This window comes from Balaenoptera musculus, chromosome X (genome assembly GCF_009873245.2).
Source record: "Balaenoptera musculus isolate JJ_BM4_2016_0621 chromosome X, mBalMus1.pri.v3, whole genome shotgun sequence".
Lineage (NCBI taxonomy): Eukaryota > Metazoa > Chordata > Mammalia > Artiodactyla > Balaenopteridae > Balaenoptera > Balaenoptera musculus.
The window spans coordinates 94,930,593-94,950,301 of NC_045806.1; the positions used below are offsets into that span (position 1 = coordinate 94,930,593).

Genomic DNA, 19,709 nt, shown 5'->3' on the forward strand with positions numbered 1-19,709 from the left:
TGGACCGCCAGGGAAGTCTGAGAATTATTGTTCTTGATGAATTTTGTAAACAGCCACTGACCCACTGGTTTAAGGGAAACCAAAAATGAATGACTGGGGAGTTAAAAAGCATGCAAACACTGGGTTACACTACTGGCAAGTGGGTAGGAACTGGTCTAGTCTTAGTACCTCTTTTCAAGGCTCCCTTCCCTCCTCTTTCCCACCCTCTCCAATCTTCTGCTAAAGCTCAAGGTTTGAGGCAGTGGTCAAGCTCCATGGCATAAGAATTGGTGTTCCTCATGATGCTCTCCACCAACATGACAGGCTTGGGGTGTCTTCCAGCAAAGCAAGAGAGCCAAGTGCAGATCAACATGGCTGCAGCTGCGCCACCTCCAGCACAGTAATACGCCCAGCCAAGCCGACAGGTACCTGTGGAAACAGGGACAGAGACACGAGGGTTAGAGTGTCTTCTCATACATTCTCTTTGAGATGTTAGGGTTAAAGTGAGAGTAGGAAACAGTGAATGCGACTGGGCTTACTCTTTCCTCCCTTGCTGATGGCTGGTATTAGCTTTAGCAAGAGGTTATAAAATTTTATTCTGTTACAGTAGGAACCTGGGGGTGGTGTTGGTGGTGGCAGTGGTGGTGATGCTAATGACATGATGACAAGAACAACTTGATCAAGTGTCAAGAACTATGCTAAGCTCTTTAGACATATACTTCATTGATCTATATCTTATTATCCCTGTTTTATACAAGATGAGGCAACCAAGGCACAGGTTAAGTTAATTGTGAAAAATCACACAGAAAGTGGTAGAGTCGGGATATAAACCCCGGCTCATCTTGACTCTGAAGCTCCACAGTTTTAACCACACTGATATATTACAGTTCACGGACTGTTTTCAAAGAACTATATCCTGTATCATCAGGAAATTTGCAGGCAAAATCAAATCCCTTGCTCCGGACCATGTGTCTCTATCCTAACCTAATTTTTCAACATCCAGGGAGGAAATATGCGTTGGAATCAAGGCCAAGCTTCTAAGGGGTAGTTTCAGTTTGAAGGATAATGGGAAAGGTCACCTGCTCAAAAATATCCACCCCACAACTTATCATTCATTCTACCAGAGGTAGATTCTTTCCTTTGAAGTGTTTGAGTTTTTTCAGAGATCCGTCAGAAAAGGTCACTGCCCAAAAAAAGAGAGCTATTATATTACAAGGGATCAGAATAATAAATAACCACTAAAATCAAGTGCTTAAGCAAATAGTACTCCAGAAATTGGAGTAGATGTCCAGTGATACAAAATTGCAGAGGAATTCTGAGAAAAAAAGGCGGGCAGTGACTTTCACCTACCTCACTTTCTTGCAGAAAGTGAGCCCTGCCTATAGTCAGTCAGGTGGGGATGTCAAGACTGATCTTCATGACAATTTACTTTTTTTATTAAAGTATAGTTGATTTACAAGATTATATTAGTTTCAGGTGTACAACATAGTGACTCAGTATTTTTACAGATTATACTCCATTAAAAGGTATTATAAGATAATGGCTATAATCCCCTGTGCTATAGAATATATCCTTGTTGCTTCTCTCTTTTATACACAGTAGTGTGTAGCTCTTAATCCCATACCCCTGTCTTGTCTCTCCCCCCTTTCCTCTCCCCACTGGCAACAAAGTTGGTATTCCATATCTGTGAGTCTGTTTCTGTTTTGCCATGTACGTTCATTTGTATTATTTTTTTAGATTCCACATATAAGTGATACCATACAGTATTTGTCTTTCTCTGTCTGACAAACCACTAAGCATAATATTCTCTAGGTCCATCCATGTATCTGCAAATGGCAGAATTTCATTCTTTTTTATGATGGAGTAATATTCCACTGTATGTATATGTATGTATGTATGTATATATATATCACATCTTCTTTATCCATTTATCTGTTGATGGACATTTGGTTTTCTTCCATATGTTGTCTATTGTAAATAGTGCTGCTATGAACATTGGGGTGCACGTATCTTTTTGAACTAGTGTTTTTGTTTTTTCCTGATATATACCCAGGAGTGGAATTGCTGGGTCATATAGTAGTTTTTTGAGGACTCTCCAAACTGTTTTCCATAATGTCTAAAGCAATTTATATTCCCACCAACAGAGTACAAGTGTTCCCTTTTCTCTATATCCTCACCAACATTTGTTATTTGTAGACTTTTTGATGATAGCCATTCTGACAGGTGTGAGGTGATGTCTCATTGTTTGTTTGACTTGAATTTCTCTGATAATTAGCAATATTGAGTATATTTTCATGTGCCTGTTGGCCATCTGTATGTCTTCTTTGGGAAAATGTCTATTCAGATCTTCTGTACAATTTTGACTGGGTCGTTTCTTTTTATGATATTAAGTTATATGAGCTATTTGTATATTTTGGATAGTAACCACTTGTAGGTCATATCATTTGCAAATATTTTCCTCCATTTCATAGGTTGTCTTTTTATTTTGTTGATAGTTTCCTTTGCTGTGCAAAAGCTTTTAAGTTTAATTAGGTCCCATTTGCTTATTTTTGCTTTTATTTCTTTTGCCTTGGGAGACAGATACAAAAAAGACATTGCTACAATTTATGTCAAAGAGTGTTCTGCCTATGTTCTCTCCTAGGAATTTTATGGTTTCAGGTCTTACATTTAGATCTTTAATCCATTTTGAGTTTATTTTTGTATATGGTATGAGGAAATCTTATTGTTTTACATGTAGCAGTCCAGTTTTCCCAGCACCAGTTTTTTTTTTTTAACAGTTTACATCTCTTTATTCTCAAAACAGGATCACAAGACATTTGTTATAAGTTACTGGGTAGATTAGTTCTTTTCTTTTTTTAACATCTTTATTGGAGTATAATTGCTTTACAATGGTGTGTTAGTTTCTGCTTCAAAGTGAATCAGTTATACATATACATATATCCCCATATCTCTTCCCTTTTGCGCCTCCCTCCCTCCCACCCTCCCTATCCCACCCCTCCAGGTGGTCACAAAGCACCGAGCTGATCTCCCTGTGCTATGTGGCTGCTTCCCACTAGCTATCTATTTTACATTTGGTAGTGTATATATGTCCATGCCACTCTCTCACTTTGTCCCAGCTTACCCTTCCCCCTCCCTGTATCCTCAAGTCCATTCTCTAGTAGGTCTGCGTCTTTATTCCCGTCTTGCCCCTAGGTTCTTCATGACCTTTTTTTTTTCTTAGATTCCATACATATGTGTTAGCACACGGTATTTGTTTTTCTCTTTCTGACTTACTTCACTCTGTATGACAGACTCTAGGTCCATCCACCTCACTACAAATAACTCAATTTTGTTTCTTTTTATGGCTGAGTAATATTCCATTGTATATATGTGCCACATCTTCTTTATCCATTCATCTGTTGATGGACACTTAGGTTGCTTCCATGTCCTGGTTATTGTAAATAGAGCCCAGCACCACTTATTAAAGAGACTGTTGTATATTCTTGCCTCCTTTGTCATGAATTAATTGACCATAAGTGTGTGGGTTTATTTCTGGGCACTCTATTCTCTTCCATTGATCTATGTGTCTGTTTTTGTGCCAGTACCATGCTGTTTGATTATTGTAGCTTTATAGTATAGTCTGAAATCTGGGAGTGTTATACCTCCAGGTTTGTTCTTTTTTCTCAAGATTGCTTTGGCAATTTGGAGTCTTTTGTAGTTCCATATGAATTTTAGGATTACGTGTTCTAGCTCAGTGAAAAATATCATGGGTATTTTAATAGGGATTGCATTAAATCTGTAGATTTCTTTCTTTCTGTGGTATGGCCATTTTAGCAATATTAATTCTTCTAATTCAAGAGCATGAAATAGGTTTCCATTTCTTTGTTTCATCTTCAATTTCCTTCATCAATGTTTTATAGCTTTCAGAGTATAGGTCTTTTACCTCTTTGGTTAAGTCTATTCCTAAGTATTTTATTCTTTTTAATGCAATTTTAAAACTGATTTTTTTTTACTTTCTTTTTCTGATAGTTCATTAACAATGTATAGAAAAGCAACAGATTTCTGTATATTAATCTCATATCCTGCAACTTTATAGAATTCACTTATTAGTTCTAATCGTTTTCTGGTGGAGACTTTAGGGTTATCTCTACGTTGTATCATGTCATCTGTAAGTAGTGACACTTTTACTTCTTTGTTCCAATTTGGATGCTTTTAATTTCTTTTTCTTGTCTGATTGCTGTGGCTAGGACTTCCAATACTATGTTAAATAGAAGCAACAAGAGTGGGCATCCTTGGCTTGTTCCTGAATTTAAAGGAAAGGATTTCAGCTTTTCACTGTTGAGTATGATGTTAGTTGTGGGTTTGCTGTAAATGATCTTTATTATACTGAGATACGTTCGCTCTATACCCACTTTGATGAGAATTTTTATCATGAATGGATATTGAATTTTGTCAAATGTTTTTGCTGCATCTTTTGAGATGATCATGTGGTATTTATCCTTTCTTTAATTAATTCATGTATCACATTGATTGATTTGCGAATATTGAAGCGTTCTTGCATCCCTGGAATAAATCCCACTTGATCACGGTGTATGATACTTTTTATATATTGTTGAATTTGGTTTGCTGATATTTTGTTGAGGATTTTTGCATCTATGTTCATCAAAGATATTGGCCTGTAATTTTCTTTATTTTTAGTATCTTTGTTTGCTTTTGGTATCAGGGTAATGGTGGCCTCATAGAACGAATCTGGGAGTGTTCCCTCCTCTTCAATTTTTTGAATAGTTTGAGAAGGATAGGTATCATCTTTTCTTTATATGTTTGATACAGTAGAATTCCCATGTGAAGCCAACAAGTCCTGGACTTTTGTTTGCAGGAAGTTTTTAAATTACAAATTCAATTTGACTACTAGTGACCAGTCTGTTCAAATTATCTGTTTTTTCTTGATTCAGTCTTGGCAGGTTGTATGTTTCTAGAAATTTTCTTTCTTCTAGGCTGTCTAATTTGTTGGCATATAACTATTCATAATATTCTCATTATTTTTTGTATCTCTGTGGTATCAGTTGTTATTTCTCCTCTTTCATTTCTTATTTTGTTTACCTGGGCCTTCTCTCTTTTCTTCTTGGTGAACAAATTTTATCAGTTTTGTTTATCTTTTCAAAAAATAGATATTGGTTTCATTGATCTTTTCTATTTTTTAATCTTTATTTAATTATTTCTTCTCTGATCTTTATTATTTCCTTCCTCTGCTGACTTCGGGCTTTTTTTGTTTGTTTGTTCTTTTTCTATTTCCTTTAGGTGGTAGGTTAGGTTGTTTAATTGAGATTTTTCTTTTTTCTTGAGGAAGGCCTTTGTTGCTATAAACTTCCCTCTTAGAACTGCTTTTGCTGCATCTCATAGATTTGGGAGTGTTGTATTTCCATTTTCATTTGTCTCAAGGTATTTTCTGATTTACTCTTTGATTTCTTCATTGACCCATTTTTTTCTTTTTTTTTTTTTCTGAGCTGTGTGGCATGCGGGATCTTAGTTCCCTGACCACGGATCGAACCTGTGCCCCCTCCATTGGGAGTTCAGTGTCTTAACCACTGGACCACCAGGGAAGTCCTAACCCATTGTTTTTTAGTAGCATGTTGCTTCATCTCCATGTGTTTGGGCTGGAGATGGAGGGGCTAGAGCTGGAGCCGGTGTGAGGTGAGACTTCTGCTCTGCTCAGTGGCTGTCACCACCCTATCAAGGGTGGGATCTGATCCCATGTTGCTGGAGCAGAAGCCCTGAAGTTTGAGTCCAAGCTGGCTCTGTTGCCTTTATGTGTGTGTTTTCCCCTCTCCCCAAACTAGGACCCTTGCCCCAGAGATGGGGAGTGCTGAAGCAAAGGGGCCCTGTGCAGGCTCTCTGCTCAAGTCAGCCACAGACAGAGATCCAAGCTGTCTCCGATGCGCTGCCTCTACAGGCGCCTGCAATTGTTTCCTCTCTCTGCTCAGACACAGCCTCAGGTGCAAGTCCCCTTTGTCCCTCATAGCTGCCACCCATACCCTGTTGTGGAGCCACACCACAAGGCAGGCAGGGCCCATGTGAACTCTCAGCGTATACTGGGGGGTGAGCTATAGTGGAATGGCCACCATCAGAGGTCTAGGCTGCTTCTGATGCACTGCTTGAGTAAGCGCCAATGATAGCCACTGCTGTTCCACCGAGGTTCTGCCCTGAGACCTGATCACCTCTGTATCCCATGGTCGAGTCTTCTCCTCGGTTGTGGCTGCCCCAGATCCAGTGCTGCACTATGATGTGGAGTGAGTGGGGCTGGAGTGTTTTCTTGGCTTGGGCTGGGAAGCAGCGGGGCAGTTGTGGGAAACTCAGCAGCCACCAGAGCAGACCTCTCTCTGCTCTGCTTAGGGGGCAAGCAAGCTTGCATACACAAGCACATGCTCCTCAAGAGCAGAGTCCAGGCTTCCCACTAGCCCTCCTGTTAGTGCCTTTGGTTTTCCAACCAGCCAAGGTGGCTTGTCTCCTATGCATAGGACCCCGGGACTGGGGCACACAATCTGTGGCTCTCACCGGTCAATCCTCAAGTTGGGTCTCCATCTTTGCATTCTCCCTTTTCCTCTGAGTCCCTTCCCAGGGACGTAGGTCCTGACCCGATCACTTTTCTTCCCTTCCTACCCAATTACATGTGTATCTTTTGTACAGACTTGGTTGTGCACGAGTCCTTCTGCCAGTTTCCAGATGATTTTCGGTGAGAATTTTTCCACATATGGATGCATTTTTGATGTTTGTATGGGGGGAGGTGAGCCTCATGTCCTCTCACTCCACCATCTTGATTGATCTCCCCTCACGACAATTTACTTTTCAGTAACCAATTATTTCTCTTCACATGGTTCCCAGTGAACCTTAATTTTCCTTCTTTTAAATGTCTGCTTGCCATGTTATATAAAGAGTCTAAGATGCCCCCAAGTCAGGCTGCTTTGCTTTTCCATTAGGGCCAGGCTAATTTATCCCAAATTTCCTACCTCAGGAATAATCTTTCTACCACCAAGTCATCACTCATGCTGTCTCTCCTGCCATAAACAGCTTCTTTCCTCTTATTCACCAATTCATATCTTCCTCAGAATACTCTTCAGGACTCAGCACCGCCAGGAAGTCCTCCCTGACTAACCCCAATGGGCTTGAGTCACCTCAACCAAGTAGCCCTCCAGGAATTCATCTATATACCCCTTATGTAGGTGTACTTGTTAGGCAAAATGTTGGAAGGAAGATTTTTATATCATGTATTTTTCACCTACTCTTTACCCCCTTCCAGATTGTTGGCTCAACAGAGTGAATGTATTTGTTTCTTTCTTGATAAGGCTCCCATGCTCTGTCAACACTGGGTGCTCAGTATGATTTAGCCTAACAATACTTCAAAGATGGATACACTTGCATTTTTAACCCTTAACACCCAAACTTATGACTTAAATTTTGAATTAAAATTACAAAATCAGCTATTCTATTTGTTTCTGGAATGTGCTATAAGGCCTATGCACATTCTGTTCCCTTTGCCTAAAATGCTTAGTGCATGTACACATGTACACATACACTTCCCACCACTCTCTTTGCCTAGTGAATGTTCAACCATTCTTCAGAGCTCAACTCGATCATTAATTCCTTAGTGAAGCCTTGCCTGACATCCCTAAGTCAAATTCCATCAAAAGCCCTCATTAGTACAGTGTACCTCTCCTTCTGTACTTGAATGAATTAATGAATTCCTTATGCTCTCCCATGGCAAGTGTCAAATCTTAGTTCTTCAGAGGAGATGGTACTTTACCAATAGACATAGGCAGTCATATGATTTCCTGAAGTCCCATAGCCCCACCCAAACTCATGGTGAGAGCAACAACAGTAGCTACTGAAACAATGAAACCTTCAGAGAGAGGGGGTAAATCTGAGAGAGAAGTCTTCTTAAAGAAAGGAATCCAACTATCTACAAAGTAACCTCCACGTGTATAATAATAGTGGAACTCTGGGAAGAGTAAACTGAAAAATAAGATGTTGAAGCAAGCAGCCAATAGATCTGGATCCCCCCTCCAACCTTGTCATACCTCCTTTTAGACACTGACTCACTCACTCAGTAAAAGTAGGAGGTTTTATATAATGCTTTGTGTTTCACAGAGTGAAAATGCTAGAGATGGGCAAACCTTCAACTTTTACCATCCTTGGAAGGAAGGCTACAGGCTGTATTGCACCCACTTCACAGACAAGAACGTGAGGCTCAGTCAAAAGCCCTAGGAACCCTCTCAGAAGCAGAGGTTAGAGGCAGGGATCCAGACCAAGTATCTTTACTTTCAATCTGGTTCTCTGCCCTCTACTGTTTTCCTCATACTCCCAAAAGCCATTTTCCTCTTACAGGACACTTAACCTGTAAGCTCTAAAGAGGGAGCTCCTAAATCAATTTGCAATAGACTCACCTGAGCTTCTCTCCTACCCCCTCCAACAAAATTCTCCTGTGCTCACATAGCAGAGTAGACAGGAGCCAGCTCTTGGGGTGGGCCCACTGTTGGGAAGCTTCCTCCTCTCTGGCATGCTCCCAATCTAGTCTAGAGAGGCATCAGAAACCTCATTCTGTTTCTTCAGTTGCCTGTCAGTTCATCCCCCCACTGGAGTAGCAGGGCTTTTTCTATTAGGTACATGCACCCCGGGACCAGGGAAAGACTTGTTTCTGTAAATGAAAGGAATAAATGCATAGCATGCCATTACTCCAAAGCCCTAAGCAGGAAGAAAGCTGACACAGTGGGCAGCTCCAGAGTGAAGAGCTAGCTAGAAAGGCCTTAATAAACCTTATTGAAGTCAAGTCAGAACCAGGTGTCACTGGGCTAGGAACCAACACCAAAGTGCCCCCTTTGCCACCCCAAGTGCAGAGTTTCCTCTCACAGAGATGCCTATTAGGCCACTGAACAGCATCTAAGCCCAAGGCTGCTGCCACACAGGAAACCAAAGAGAAATAGAGGAAATATATCTTCTATCCAGTCCTCTCCCTACAACCCTACCTGTTATCTGCTTGAGGGAACAGAGACGTTACATGACTAGCATTGCAAAAGGGAAAAAAAAGAAAAGCTTTTAAGAACTACATTTCCAAGTTGAGAGCTGCTGTCATTACTCACGTACTCCACAGAAAACTTGGACACTGGTCTGATGGCCTACAGAGGAACTCGTGTTTTCTGTGGAAGGAGGCAAATGTAGGGAGTAGTGGCAATGAACTACCACACTTTACCTCCAATCACCTTTTAGTGAAGTCTCATGGACCATCACCAATCCCTAAATTCTATTCCTTGAAGTATAGTTGATCCTTCTATTCATCTGACAAATATTTATCAGGTACCTACTATGTGCCATACATTTGGAATACACCATCTCATTTGATTCTCACAACAGCCATGATTATTTCCATTCAGAGCTGAGGAAACCGAATCTCAGAAAGGTAAATTACTTTACCAACTTAAAAATGTCAGAGTTGAGATTTGAATGCCAAGACTAAGTCCATGGTCATCCGTTTCAACCATGCCAGGAGAGTGGAGTCAAGGATACAAATTACTATGGTCCAAGTTTTATGAGACAGTATGATACCTTCAACTAATCACTTCACCTTTCTTGGTATCAATTTCCTTTTCTTAAAGTGAAGGGAATTTTACTGGAGAGATTTCTAAAGGCACCTTTTAATTCAAATTTTCCATTCTACTATGAATGTGATAAATGCTTTAAGCGACATATGAGTAATATAGTCCAGTAACATCCAGGGAAAGAATTATTTGTAGCTTGGAGGATTCAGGCTCAGATAGGGCTTTATAGAGGAGATAGCATTTCAACCAGACTTTAATAGTGGGACGTGGGCATTCTGTGCAGGGGGAGAGGTTGGTGTGAGCAAAGTTATATAAGCGAGAAAGCAGATCACATGTTTCAGAAAAGAAGCTGTAGATGGCAAATAATAAGCTGAATCTAGACCAGGAAGGACCATGAAATCTGTCATCTTTCCCACAAGGAGTGGAGAACAATGGCAAGTTTCTGATCAGAGAATGATGTGATACAGCAAGGCTTCTCAACCTTGGCACTATTGACATTTTAGGCCAAAAAATTCTTTGTTGTAATGGGGGGGTGGGTGGGGAGTGTTGTTTTGTGCATTGTAACACCCTGACCTCCACCTACTAGATGTCTGCAAATTATCCCTCCACCACTGGACTGTGGAAACCAAAAATATTGACAGACATTTCCAAACAGATGTCCCTGGGGGTGGAGGTGCGGGGTTGGGGTGGGGAGTGGATTGCTTTCCATTAAGAACCACTGAGTTGGAGGTACAGTTTGGGAAGATTAACCTAAAAGCTCTGTGTAAAAGGGATTGGAGGTAGTTTTATGCTACAGGCAGGGACCAGTTAACCAGAGGCCAGGGATGCTATTGACACATCCAACAATACACAAAACAGCCTCCCACAACAAAAAATGATTTGGCCAAAAATGTTAATATTTTCAAGGTTTATCAACCATCATTTAGGCAAACACCACATGTGTGTACTTTGAATTACCTCCAAAATGAATCTTGGTGACTGAAAGATTACCAGAGCAGAATGGATCCTTCTTCCTCAAGAACAGCTGTGCATGTTTCCTTACTGACCAGGGAAGCTGGCTGAAAGCGGGGCCTGGTCAGCCTTGAGCATTCTAGAGTGCTAGCCCAGGGAAGCTGGAGAAGGTCAAGGAGAGCGATCTCACAAGGTATTGAGAAGGAACTACAAATTCCCTGGGAGTCAAGAGATATATGACATTTCTTTCTTTGAAGAAATCTCTTAACCCTACTGGATCTCAGCTCTCTTGCCCTTAAAATGAGAGAAAATAATTAAGTACCTGTGTAAAGATAGAGCAATAGGACCAGATGAGTTTTTGAGATCCTCTTCAGAAATAGCCAGGCTCACTGCTGCCTTGCCTTTTAGATAGAATGCACTGAATGCAATTCCATGCTAGAATTGTTCAAGGACCTGTGTCCCCAAAAAATACTTCAGTGAGCTGACATCACACCTGGGGACTGTGTCTACATACGTGCATAGGTATCTGTGAAGAGAAAGATTGGGTGGCAGGATAGGGGGAGAGAAAAGGTCCTAACTGCAGATTAGCTTTATGCAAAGCTTTTGGATAAGCCCTGAGATAAGCCTGTTCCTTTTTGTGCTCTTCTGTATCATTTCTAACACCCTATCTGTGAGTCATTCTATTCCAGTGTTGAATTTGCTGTGACAAGATCCCTCATAAAAGTTATTAAATCATCACTCAGCAGTGGGCCTGACATTTAAATCAAGACACGTTGCTTTTATTCCAAGTTGCAAATCAAATTGGCTTGGAGTTTGACTCTATTTCCTTTGATTTAGCATTAAGTTACGTTATTATATCTCTGCTGTTTAGAGGACAAATTATCACTGCCTGCTACTTAAACTGACCCCCTCCCTAGAGCCCCAGTCCTATGTTCTTCAGGGACTTGGTGTCTGGCCAGCTGTCAGTGGTTCATTAGTGGGAAGGGTTAGCCACAAGCCAATGCTTTTTGTGGGGTCCAGCATTGGTGTGCGTGTCAGAGTTGGGAATTAGAGTAAGAATGAGTCCAACAGAGAATATTTCTCTGCAGGAGGCATGGTCATAGTTCTAGCTCAGAAGCCATAAATGCCAGAGAAGTAATCTAAAGAAAAGAGTCCTCCTTGGAGGAAGAGGGGAAAGGCATAAAAAGAGAGTGCGCCCATTTTGGAAGAGAGTTTGACTGTTTCTTACAAAACTAAACATATTCATACCATATGATCCAGCAATCATGCTACTTGGCATTTACCCAAATGAATTGAAAACTTATGCCCACACAAAAACCTGCACACAGATGTTTACAGCAACTTTATCCATCATTGCCAAAACTTGGAAGCAACCAAGATGTCCTTCACTAGGTAAGTGGATACATAAACAGTGGTACATCCAGACAATGGAATATTGTTCAGTGCTGAAATGAGCTCTCAAGCCATGAAAAGACATGGGGGAACCTTAAATGCATATTACTAAGTGAAAGAAGCCATTCCCAAAAGACTACATACTGTACAACTCCAACTATATGACATTCTGGAAAAGGAAAAACTATGGAGAGAGTGAAAGGATCAGTGGTTGGAGGTATGTAGGGAGGAATGAATAGGCAGAGCACAGAGGATTGTTAGAGCACTGAAAATACTCTGTATGATAAATACTGTAATGATGGATGCATGTCATTATACATTTGCCCAAACCTATAGAATGTACAACACCAAGAAAGAGCCATAATGTAAACTATGGACTTTGAGTGATTATGAGGTGCCAGTGTAGCTTCATCAGTTGTACCATTCTGGTGGGGGATGTCGATAATGCGGGAGATTGTGCATATGTGGGAGCAGGGGGCATATGGGAAATCTCTGTACTTTCCCCTCAATTTTGCTGTGAACCTTAAACTGTTTTATTAAAGTCTTGATTAAAAAAAAGAGTGAGGTAAGTCTGTCTTTGGGGTTTCTCAAGTCTTCCATTTTAGAGAATCATCTGATGGAATCCTAGGCTCCTAAAAGGTTGGAGGAGGAGACAGAGAAGCAGGGATATAGAAAGAATAATAACAACCACTAACACCTTGAAAACTGACTATGGCTAGATGAAATGTAATGGAATTTTCAGATACATGAAGTTTTGATTTGATGCAAGAGTTGCCAAAAGTCAAGTTCTGAGAGCTAATACTCCAGAAAAAGGCTTACTTGTGACTTGGGATCAGTGGTAAGAAGCCCCAGATATTAGTGTGGTAGGAGAGAGGTTGATAGAGGCAAGCCTTAGGGTAGGGCAAGAAGGAATAAAGCTGTTTTAAGAAGGTAAACAGCTCAAGGGGGTAGAGAGAAGACTGAACTCCTATACAAAGATGAGATACAAATTCTAGGAACTCATGGAGTCAGGATGTTGGGAGGTGGTTGAGGTAGAATGCAGAGAGAACCATATTAGCATCTGTTTTTTTCGTCTAATATACTCCAATAATCAGGGAATTTGAGAGACACTACTCTAGCCTTAGATAAGCAAGATAAGGGAAGGAGTGACTACATGGACAGAGGAGGACCTGCAACGGGAACCAGCATATTGCTCTCAACCTCAGCACCCAGAGCAGAGGGACAGGACAGATACGAGATATGCCGGATGTCTGTCTGGGAGCCACTTGGGGGGCCTTCACAGCCTTCATCATATCAAATCAGGCTGCCTGCACTGGCCCTGAGGGCAAGATACTCAGTTACAGAGAGACACCCAAGGTTCCTTTGGAATTCTACGGAGTAGATCGAGAGGGGAAGGACTAGAGAGAGATCAAAGGAGAGAAAGAGACTAAAGGAGGGTCAATGCAGTAGGCGGAAGAGGACGAGAATAAAGGCAGGGGGAGTTTGTTGAGAGAATATTAGAAGATTAGAACACTCGAGAACACGAGGCACACTGAGGAGTGAAGAGATTGAAGAGATTGAGCTCTTCAACAGACCTCTTCCTAATGAGAGTCCTATTTTTTCCAAAGCAGACCCAGCTCAGAAAAACCAGGTGCTGCTCACATTACTGTGGCACCATCTAAGCTTATGAAACCAGAGTTCCAACCCCCCACCCCTTGCTGTTTGGTGTGCATGGTTGTTGCGGGGGGGCGTGGTGAGGAAGAGGGCAGGTTGCTATTTGCTTATTCAACATATTTTTTGCCACAGGGACCTGAATTTAGTGCTAAGCAGACAGCAGGGTTTTGGAAGAGGCTGGTGGTCCCAGCTGTTCCAAGAAATCCTGCTGACTTTAAGGTCTACATAGGTAGCAGCACAAAAACATTTTCAACGCAGCCAAGGCCAAGCTAAATGAGCAGAGAACTTTCTCTGCTAGATTCAGTACAGATGGATAATTGTTAATGATCAAGCAAAGCCAATGAATTCAAAGGTAATTGCCAAATACCCTTCCCTCCACACCCGCCACAGACCCCAGTAAAAAGATAGCCAAAGCCATGAGAATGGGCTCTCTTCTCACTCTCTAGGCTGGATATGAGTGTCAGGAAGAGCCCGGATTGGAGGCCCAGAACCTACTGAAGATTCCAGGAGCCTATCAGGCTCCCTTGTCAGAGAAGAAGGAAACAAACCACAAACCAAACAAACAAACAAAAAACCTCTGAAAACTCCAGTAGTTCAGGCAACCATATTATTGTTAGTAGCCATTATTTGGCTGGCTCAGTCAGGTCTGCTAGGGAGGTAGGACATTGTGAGTTGCCAACTCTGTCTTGGTCAAACCCAATGTTCTAAAGGGTAAGGGCAGACCAGGGCATTTGCTAGAAAGTCAGGGTAGCACTCAGTAAAGTGTCAAATCCTCATGGTGACAGAGATGCCCTGATTTGGTTGATTTTGTTCTCTCTCTTACACAAACTTCTGCTAAGCAAATGGAATCCTTTTACTGAAATCTTCCTCACCACTACTGAGCATTTGTTTCTGACTTATCTTCGTACTTTGCCAGCCTGCCTTTCCTACGTATATCATTTCTTGCATAACTAGCCTGAGGTTTAGCTACTCTGCTCATCTTTTTATTCCACTGGGGGTGAGGGGGAGGAATTATGTCTCAGGCCAATTTAAATTATGCTACTGGGTCTTTCCCAAGATTGACTCCTACTTGCCCCTGAAAAAAACCTCCATGTCACTCTGTGTTGTCCTTCATACTGCCCATCAGCTTCACTCGGAGCAGCTTCTCAGAAGAGCTTTGGGAACTGCCATAGACTAAAAGTCCGTGTTCCCCCCAATTCATATGTTAAATGCTAATGCCCAGTGTGATAGTATTTGGAGGTGGAGCCTTTGGGAGGTGATTAGGTCATGAGGGCAGAGCCTTAATGAATGGGATTAGTTCCCTTATAAAAGAGACCTCAGAGAGCTCCCTTGCCCCCTTCTGCCGTGTGAAGACACAGAGAGAAGATGGCCCTGTATGAAATCAGGAAGCATTTCCTCACCAGACACTGAATCTGCTGACACATTGATCTTGGACTGCCCAGCATCCAGAACTGGGAGAAAAACATTCTGTTGTTTATAAGCTACCCAGTCTTTGGTGTCTCTCCTAGGAGCCCAAACAGACTAAGACGTACTCTCCCCAAAGAGACAGGTTTAAAAAAAAAAATCTAATCAAGTATTGGACCTCTTTGACTCAGCATGAGCTCTCTAGGATACTTGACCTCTAAAAAACTGGCCCCTCTTCTCTAACGTCTGCTCAATAGACCTCTTCTTGCATCCACTTGAACTTTCTCAGCTAATTAAGTCTGTAACTGGAATAGAAATAGCCAATATTGGTCAAATGCATCTATGTGCCGGGCACTGTGTTAAGCACATTAAACATGTTGTTCTCAGATGAGTGAAAGAGCACCAGAGACAGACGTGGAACAACTAAACAGAGTATTAGTGTGACAAGTGTTATAGCATAGAGTGATATAAGGATACAGATGAGTGGCATCAAATCCAGTTTCAAGGGAGAAGGGAGTTTTCAAGAAAAAGTAAAATGTTAGGTAGGTGAGGAAGGGGAGAAGGGTATTTCTAACAAGGGAAGAACACATGTAAGGTTGCAAAAGTTTGAAGGAACATGGTATTTTCAGGGTGACTGGGCAAGAGAAGCTTGAGTGGTGATGGAAATGATGGCCAGGGTCCCCATAGACCATGTTAAGGAGTCTGGAGTTTATCCTGAAGGCAATGGGGAACCATTGCTAAAAAATGAGAATGACATCAGATTTGCACTTTTGAAATGCCACTTAGGCCACAGTGCAAGGCAGCAGTGTGCAGTAACTTGAGGGACAGAGAGAGAGAGAGAGAGTCAGGAACTGTTTTCTGTTATCCAGATAACTGATACTAAGGGAAAGAAGACAGATTATAGAGTTCTCATTGTATGCCTTTGCTAGCATTATTTATTCCTTCTGATGACTGACATCATTATGGTTTGGGATTGACATTATTATGGTTGTATTTGTTAGATGTCCATTGTTTTATATATATATACACATATATATATATATATGTATGTATATGTATATATATATCATGTCTCCTCAAATAAACTACAAGCTCCTTGAAGACTGTATTCTTGAATTCCATGAATTATGTACAGTCGTCCATTTAGCATCTTGTATATAGTAAGTGTCCAGAATATGCTTATTGAGTGACTGTTATCTATTTTTGACATACTATTCAAAAACCTAAGAGTGTTAAAAGGCCAGACCTGGCAAGCTAACCTACCTCAGAACTCAGGAATGAATGCACCCTCATTCCAGCCATTGACTTTACCCCATATCAGCAACATCAGCATTGAACATCAGCTGTTTCTATCCATGCTTCATTGGTCAACAGATGTATTTAGACCATAGAGACTTTCCTGGGACCCAAGTTCCTTGAGCAATAACCAATGCCACAAATAATACAGTATGTGTATAGCACTTTACCATTTTACAAGGTGATTTTTCCATCCATTATTTCATTTAGTCCTTTTTCGTTTATTTTATTCATTTATCAACTCCCAGCCAGAGACAGAAATATTGTTATTAGGAAGCAAATGAGCAGCCCGATGAAGTGTTTGACCAAGGTTCCCACTTAGTCAGAGGGAAGAGACAGGACCAGGCACATGTGTGCTCGGTAAGTCATGTGGTGCAGGGAGAAGGGCCTGGGATGAGGGTTGCAAGGAACTGCGTTTGAAACCATGCCCTGTCATTTATAGACTAAACCTCTAGGCAAGTCATTTAAGCTTTCCGAGTTTCAGGTCCCCCATGGGTAAAATAGAAGTGACACCACCTACCTCTCAGGGTAGCTGTGAAGACCCAATGAGATGACACACATAAAGCACTTAGCATGGCACCTAGAATGACCAGCACTTCTCAGCTCCTTTTTCTCTCAGCTAAACACTTTGCAACGAGTCCACCAGTTCCCAAAAACGTCTGGGGAGAGCTTTACAGTTTGGATTCCTAGGCCCTACTCCGTATCTACAGAATCACTATCTCTGAGGAGAGGACCCAAATGATTTTGATGCAGAGCACAGTGGGGAACCACCTGAATCAGACCGTATCATGAGCCCAAACTAGTCTAGCTTTTAGATGAAAAGTAGAAGGGAATCAACATTTATTGGAACCTACCTAGCTCGATGCAATGCTTGAAAAATACATCTGATGCAATTCTTCTCAGTTCACCTGGATGGGGCTTGGTGAAGATGGTTTGAAAAAGTCATATGAAACAACACAGAGACATATATTTTCACCCCTGTAACATTAATTTAGCCGGAGAATTGCTCCTAGGATGTGCAGGAGTTGTCCCCTGGTTTTCTTTCTGGTTCTTGACTTTGAAACCCATTTCGCTTTACTTAAAAAAAGAAACTTCTGGGTCAGTCTAAACTATAAAAATAATAACAGTAATTATAATAGCAGTTATTGTTAACATTTATTGAGTACAGACCCTGTACTAAATGTTTTAGGTATATATCATTTCATTTTATCCTCACAAGAGCCCTGTGAAATGGTTGCTGCAGTATTAACACCTCCCATTAAAAAATGATTTCTGATTTTAAAATAGAGGCTTAGGAGATAGTATCATCCCAGAATAGACAGGGAAAGACACTCGCTCACTAAAGGTGAGGGGAACAAAGAAAGCTGACGTTGAAGTTTATAGAAGGAAATTGTGTGGAGGAAATGGAAGCAAGGAAATTAAGCGTGAATCACGTTCTTTGACCTGAGGACCAGGCAGGACCGAGAAAGAAACAGAACAGAATGGATCCGCCTGACTTTACTGCCATCGCGTGGTGGTCTGATGTATAGACAACTGGTTCACAATTCTGCCTTCACTGTTTCAGTCCCCACTAGACCCTCTGCCGGACACTGGGTGGGGAAATCAGGCCAAGTAAAGCTGAGGACCTGCCCTTGAGGCCTTTTTAGAGTCTTGTCTCCCTCTGGAGTCACCAAGCTTGAAGTCACCTTAGGGATCCACTACTCCAGGGGTATGCACCCTCCTCTCATATGGGAATTTTCAGGAAAGACTGAAATGTTTACAAGCACCATTATTTTTTCTATTCAAAATGAAAATAGCTTAGCATTCCATGTGATGTATAGAGTCTCATTACTTTAAGTTCTTCTCTATTTTTAACAGAAGATGGTCAGTGAGAAAACTAGCACTGAATTTTAGCTACTGAAATGATAGGGAGGAGGAAGTTAACAGTAGATAAGCTTTCTCATTTTTTACCCCTTACACCTGTTGGGCATTGTTTTCATCAAGCACGTTCATGTAAACTTTGTCATTTCATGGCCAAAACAATCTCTGAAGGTAGATAAAATCATCCTCACTTTAGTCATGGGGAAATAGGTCTAAAGAGCTGAAATCTGTAGGTAGAATCTAAAAAAGCCAAACTCGTAAAAAAGCAGAGAATAAAATGGTGGTTATCAGGGGCTGGGGGGTGAGAGAATAGATGTTTAAGGATACAAACATTGCAACAAGTACTAGATAAGCCTTAGAGATCTAATGCACAGTACAGTAAATATAGAAAACAATATTGTATGATAATCACCAAACTTGCTACGAGACTAGAACATAATTATTCCAACCACTACAAAGAAATTATAATTATGTAATGTAATATAGGTGCTAATGATCACTACAATGGCAATCATATTACAATATATAAATGTATCAAACTAACATGTTGTACAGCTTATATTTATACAATGTTATATACCAAATGTATTTCAATTAAAACACACAAAAACTAAAGAACTGAAATGACTTGGCTATGGTCACACAGTAAGATGGCAACAAAGCCACCCTACAATTTGTTCATTCCACTCAATGCAACATTTAGAGAGCGTCAAAAGTGTGCCAGGCACCAGGGATCTGCAGTTGAATTAAGTTGCTCCCTCACCCACTGATTCCCTCCTCCAGCTTAGCCCGGCTTCTCCTCTGGGTGGAGACTTCTCTCTGTGTAGGCTAGGAGGGCAACTGAAAAACCTTAAGCAACACCTGAGCCATAAGTTTTCCAGAAGGATTGGCTGCCCAGGGCATTCTAGCTGATGTTGCCCAATGAATGAGTTGCTTCTGGCAATCCCTTTGGCCAATCCCTAGCCCCACCCCATGGGTGAATGATACTAAAAGGCTCCTCTCCTCTGGGACGGTTGCCTTAAGAAGACTGGTTTATTTCTTCACTATCCTTCTGGTTTTTAAGAACAAAATAAATATGAAATTAGATCAAGGGCCTCACCACAAAGGTAGGTAGGTCACGACAGGGAGTTAGGTAGGTATCTGTGGCCTCTAGTTGTTCATCAGTCTAGTCCAATGCTCTCTATGTAAAAACAGGGAAACCAAGGCTCAGAGTGGGAAAGTGACATGCCCAAGCAAGCTTAGGAAAATTAAAACCCAGCTGTTCTGATACCCAGGCGAGGGCTGTTTCTACCACACTCTGCTGCCCCTCTGTGGACATGAGAATGTATTAAGCTGTTTTATTATGCTCTGGTGAGCACAAGAAAACGTTGTCCATAAAGAAGGAAACTGACAGAGAGGAAAGGTAACAGGAAACGCCTGTAAACTGAACCCATAAAGGCCAAACCCCGAGTCACCATAAAAGGCTTTGAACTGGCAAGAATGAAAGGAAATGATGGGAGAAAAAAGGAAATGGGCCTCTGAGAGAGGAAACACAGGGCACATACACAAGGCCTTTAGGTAGCCTCTGTTGTGGGCCTTTGTCAAGCTGAGTGGGTCCCTCCCTCCCTC

At 41.4% G+C, this 19,709-nt stretch overlaps 1 protein-coding gene across 1 annotated transcript in view; it reads right to left on the reverse strand.

Moving 5' to 3' along the window:
• Positions 1 to 226: 226 nt before the first annotated feature.
• The window catches only part of LHFPL1 (LHFPL tetraspan subfamily member 1), a 40,543-nt gene continuing 21,060 nt past the window's right edge, over positions 227 to 19,709 (reverse strand). Inside the window, exon 3 of the mRNA XM_036840725.1 lies at positions 227 to 408. Coding sequence (XP_036696620.1) covers positions 227 to 408 — 182 coding nt within the window. The remainder of the gene's footprint in view (positions 409 to 19,709) is intronic.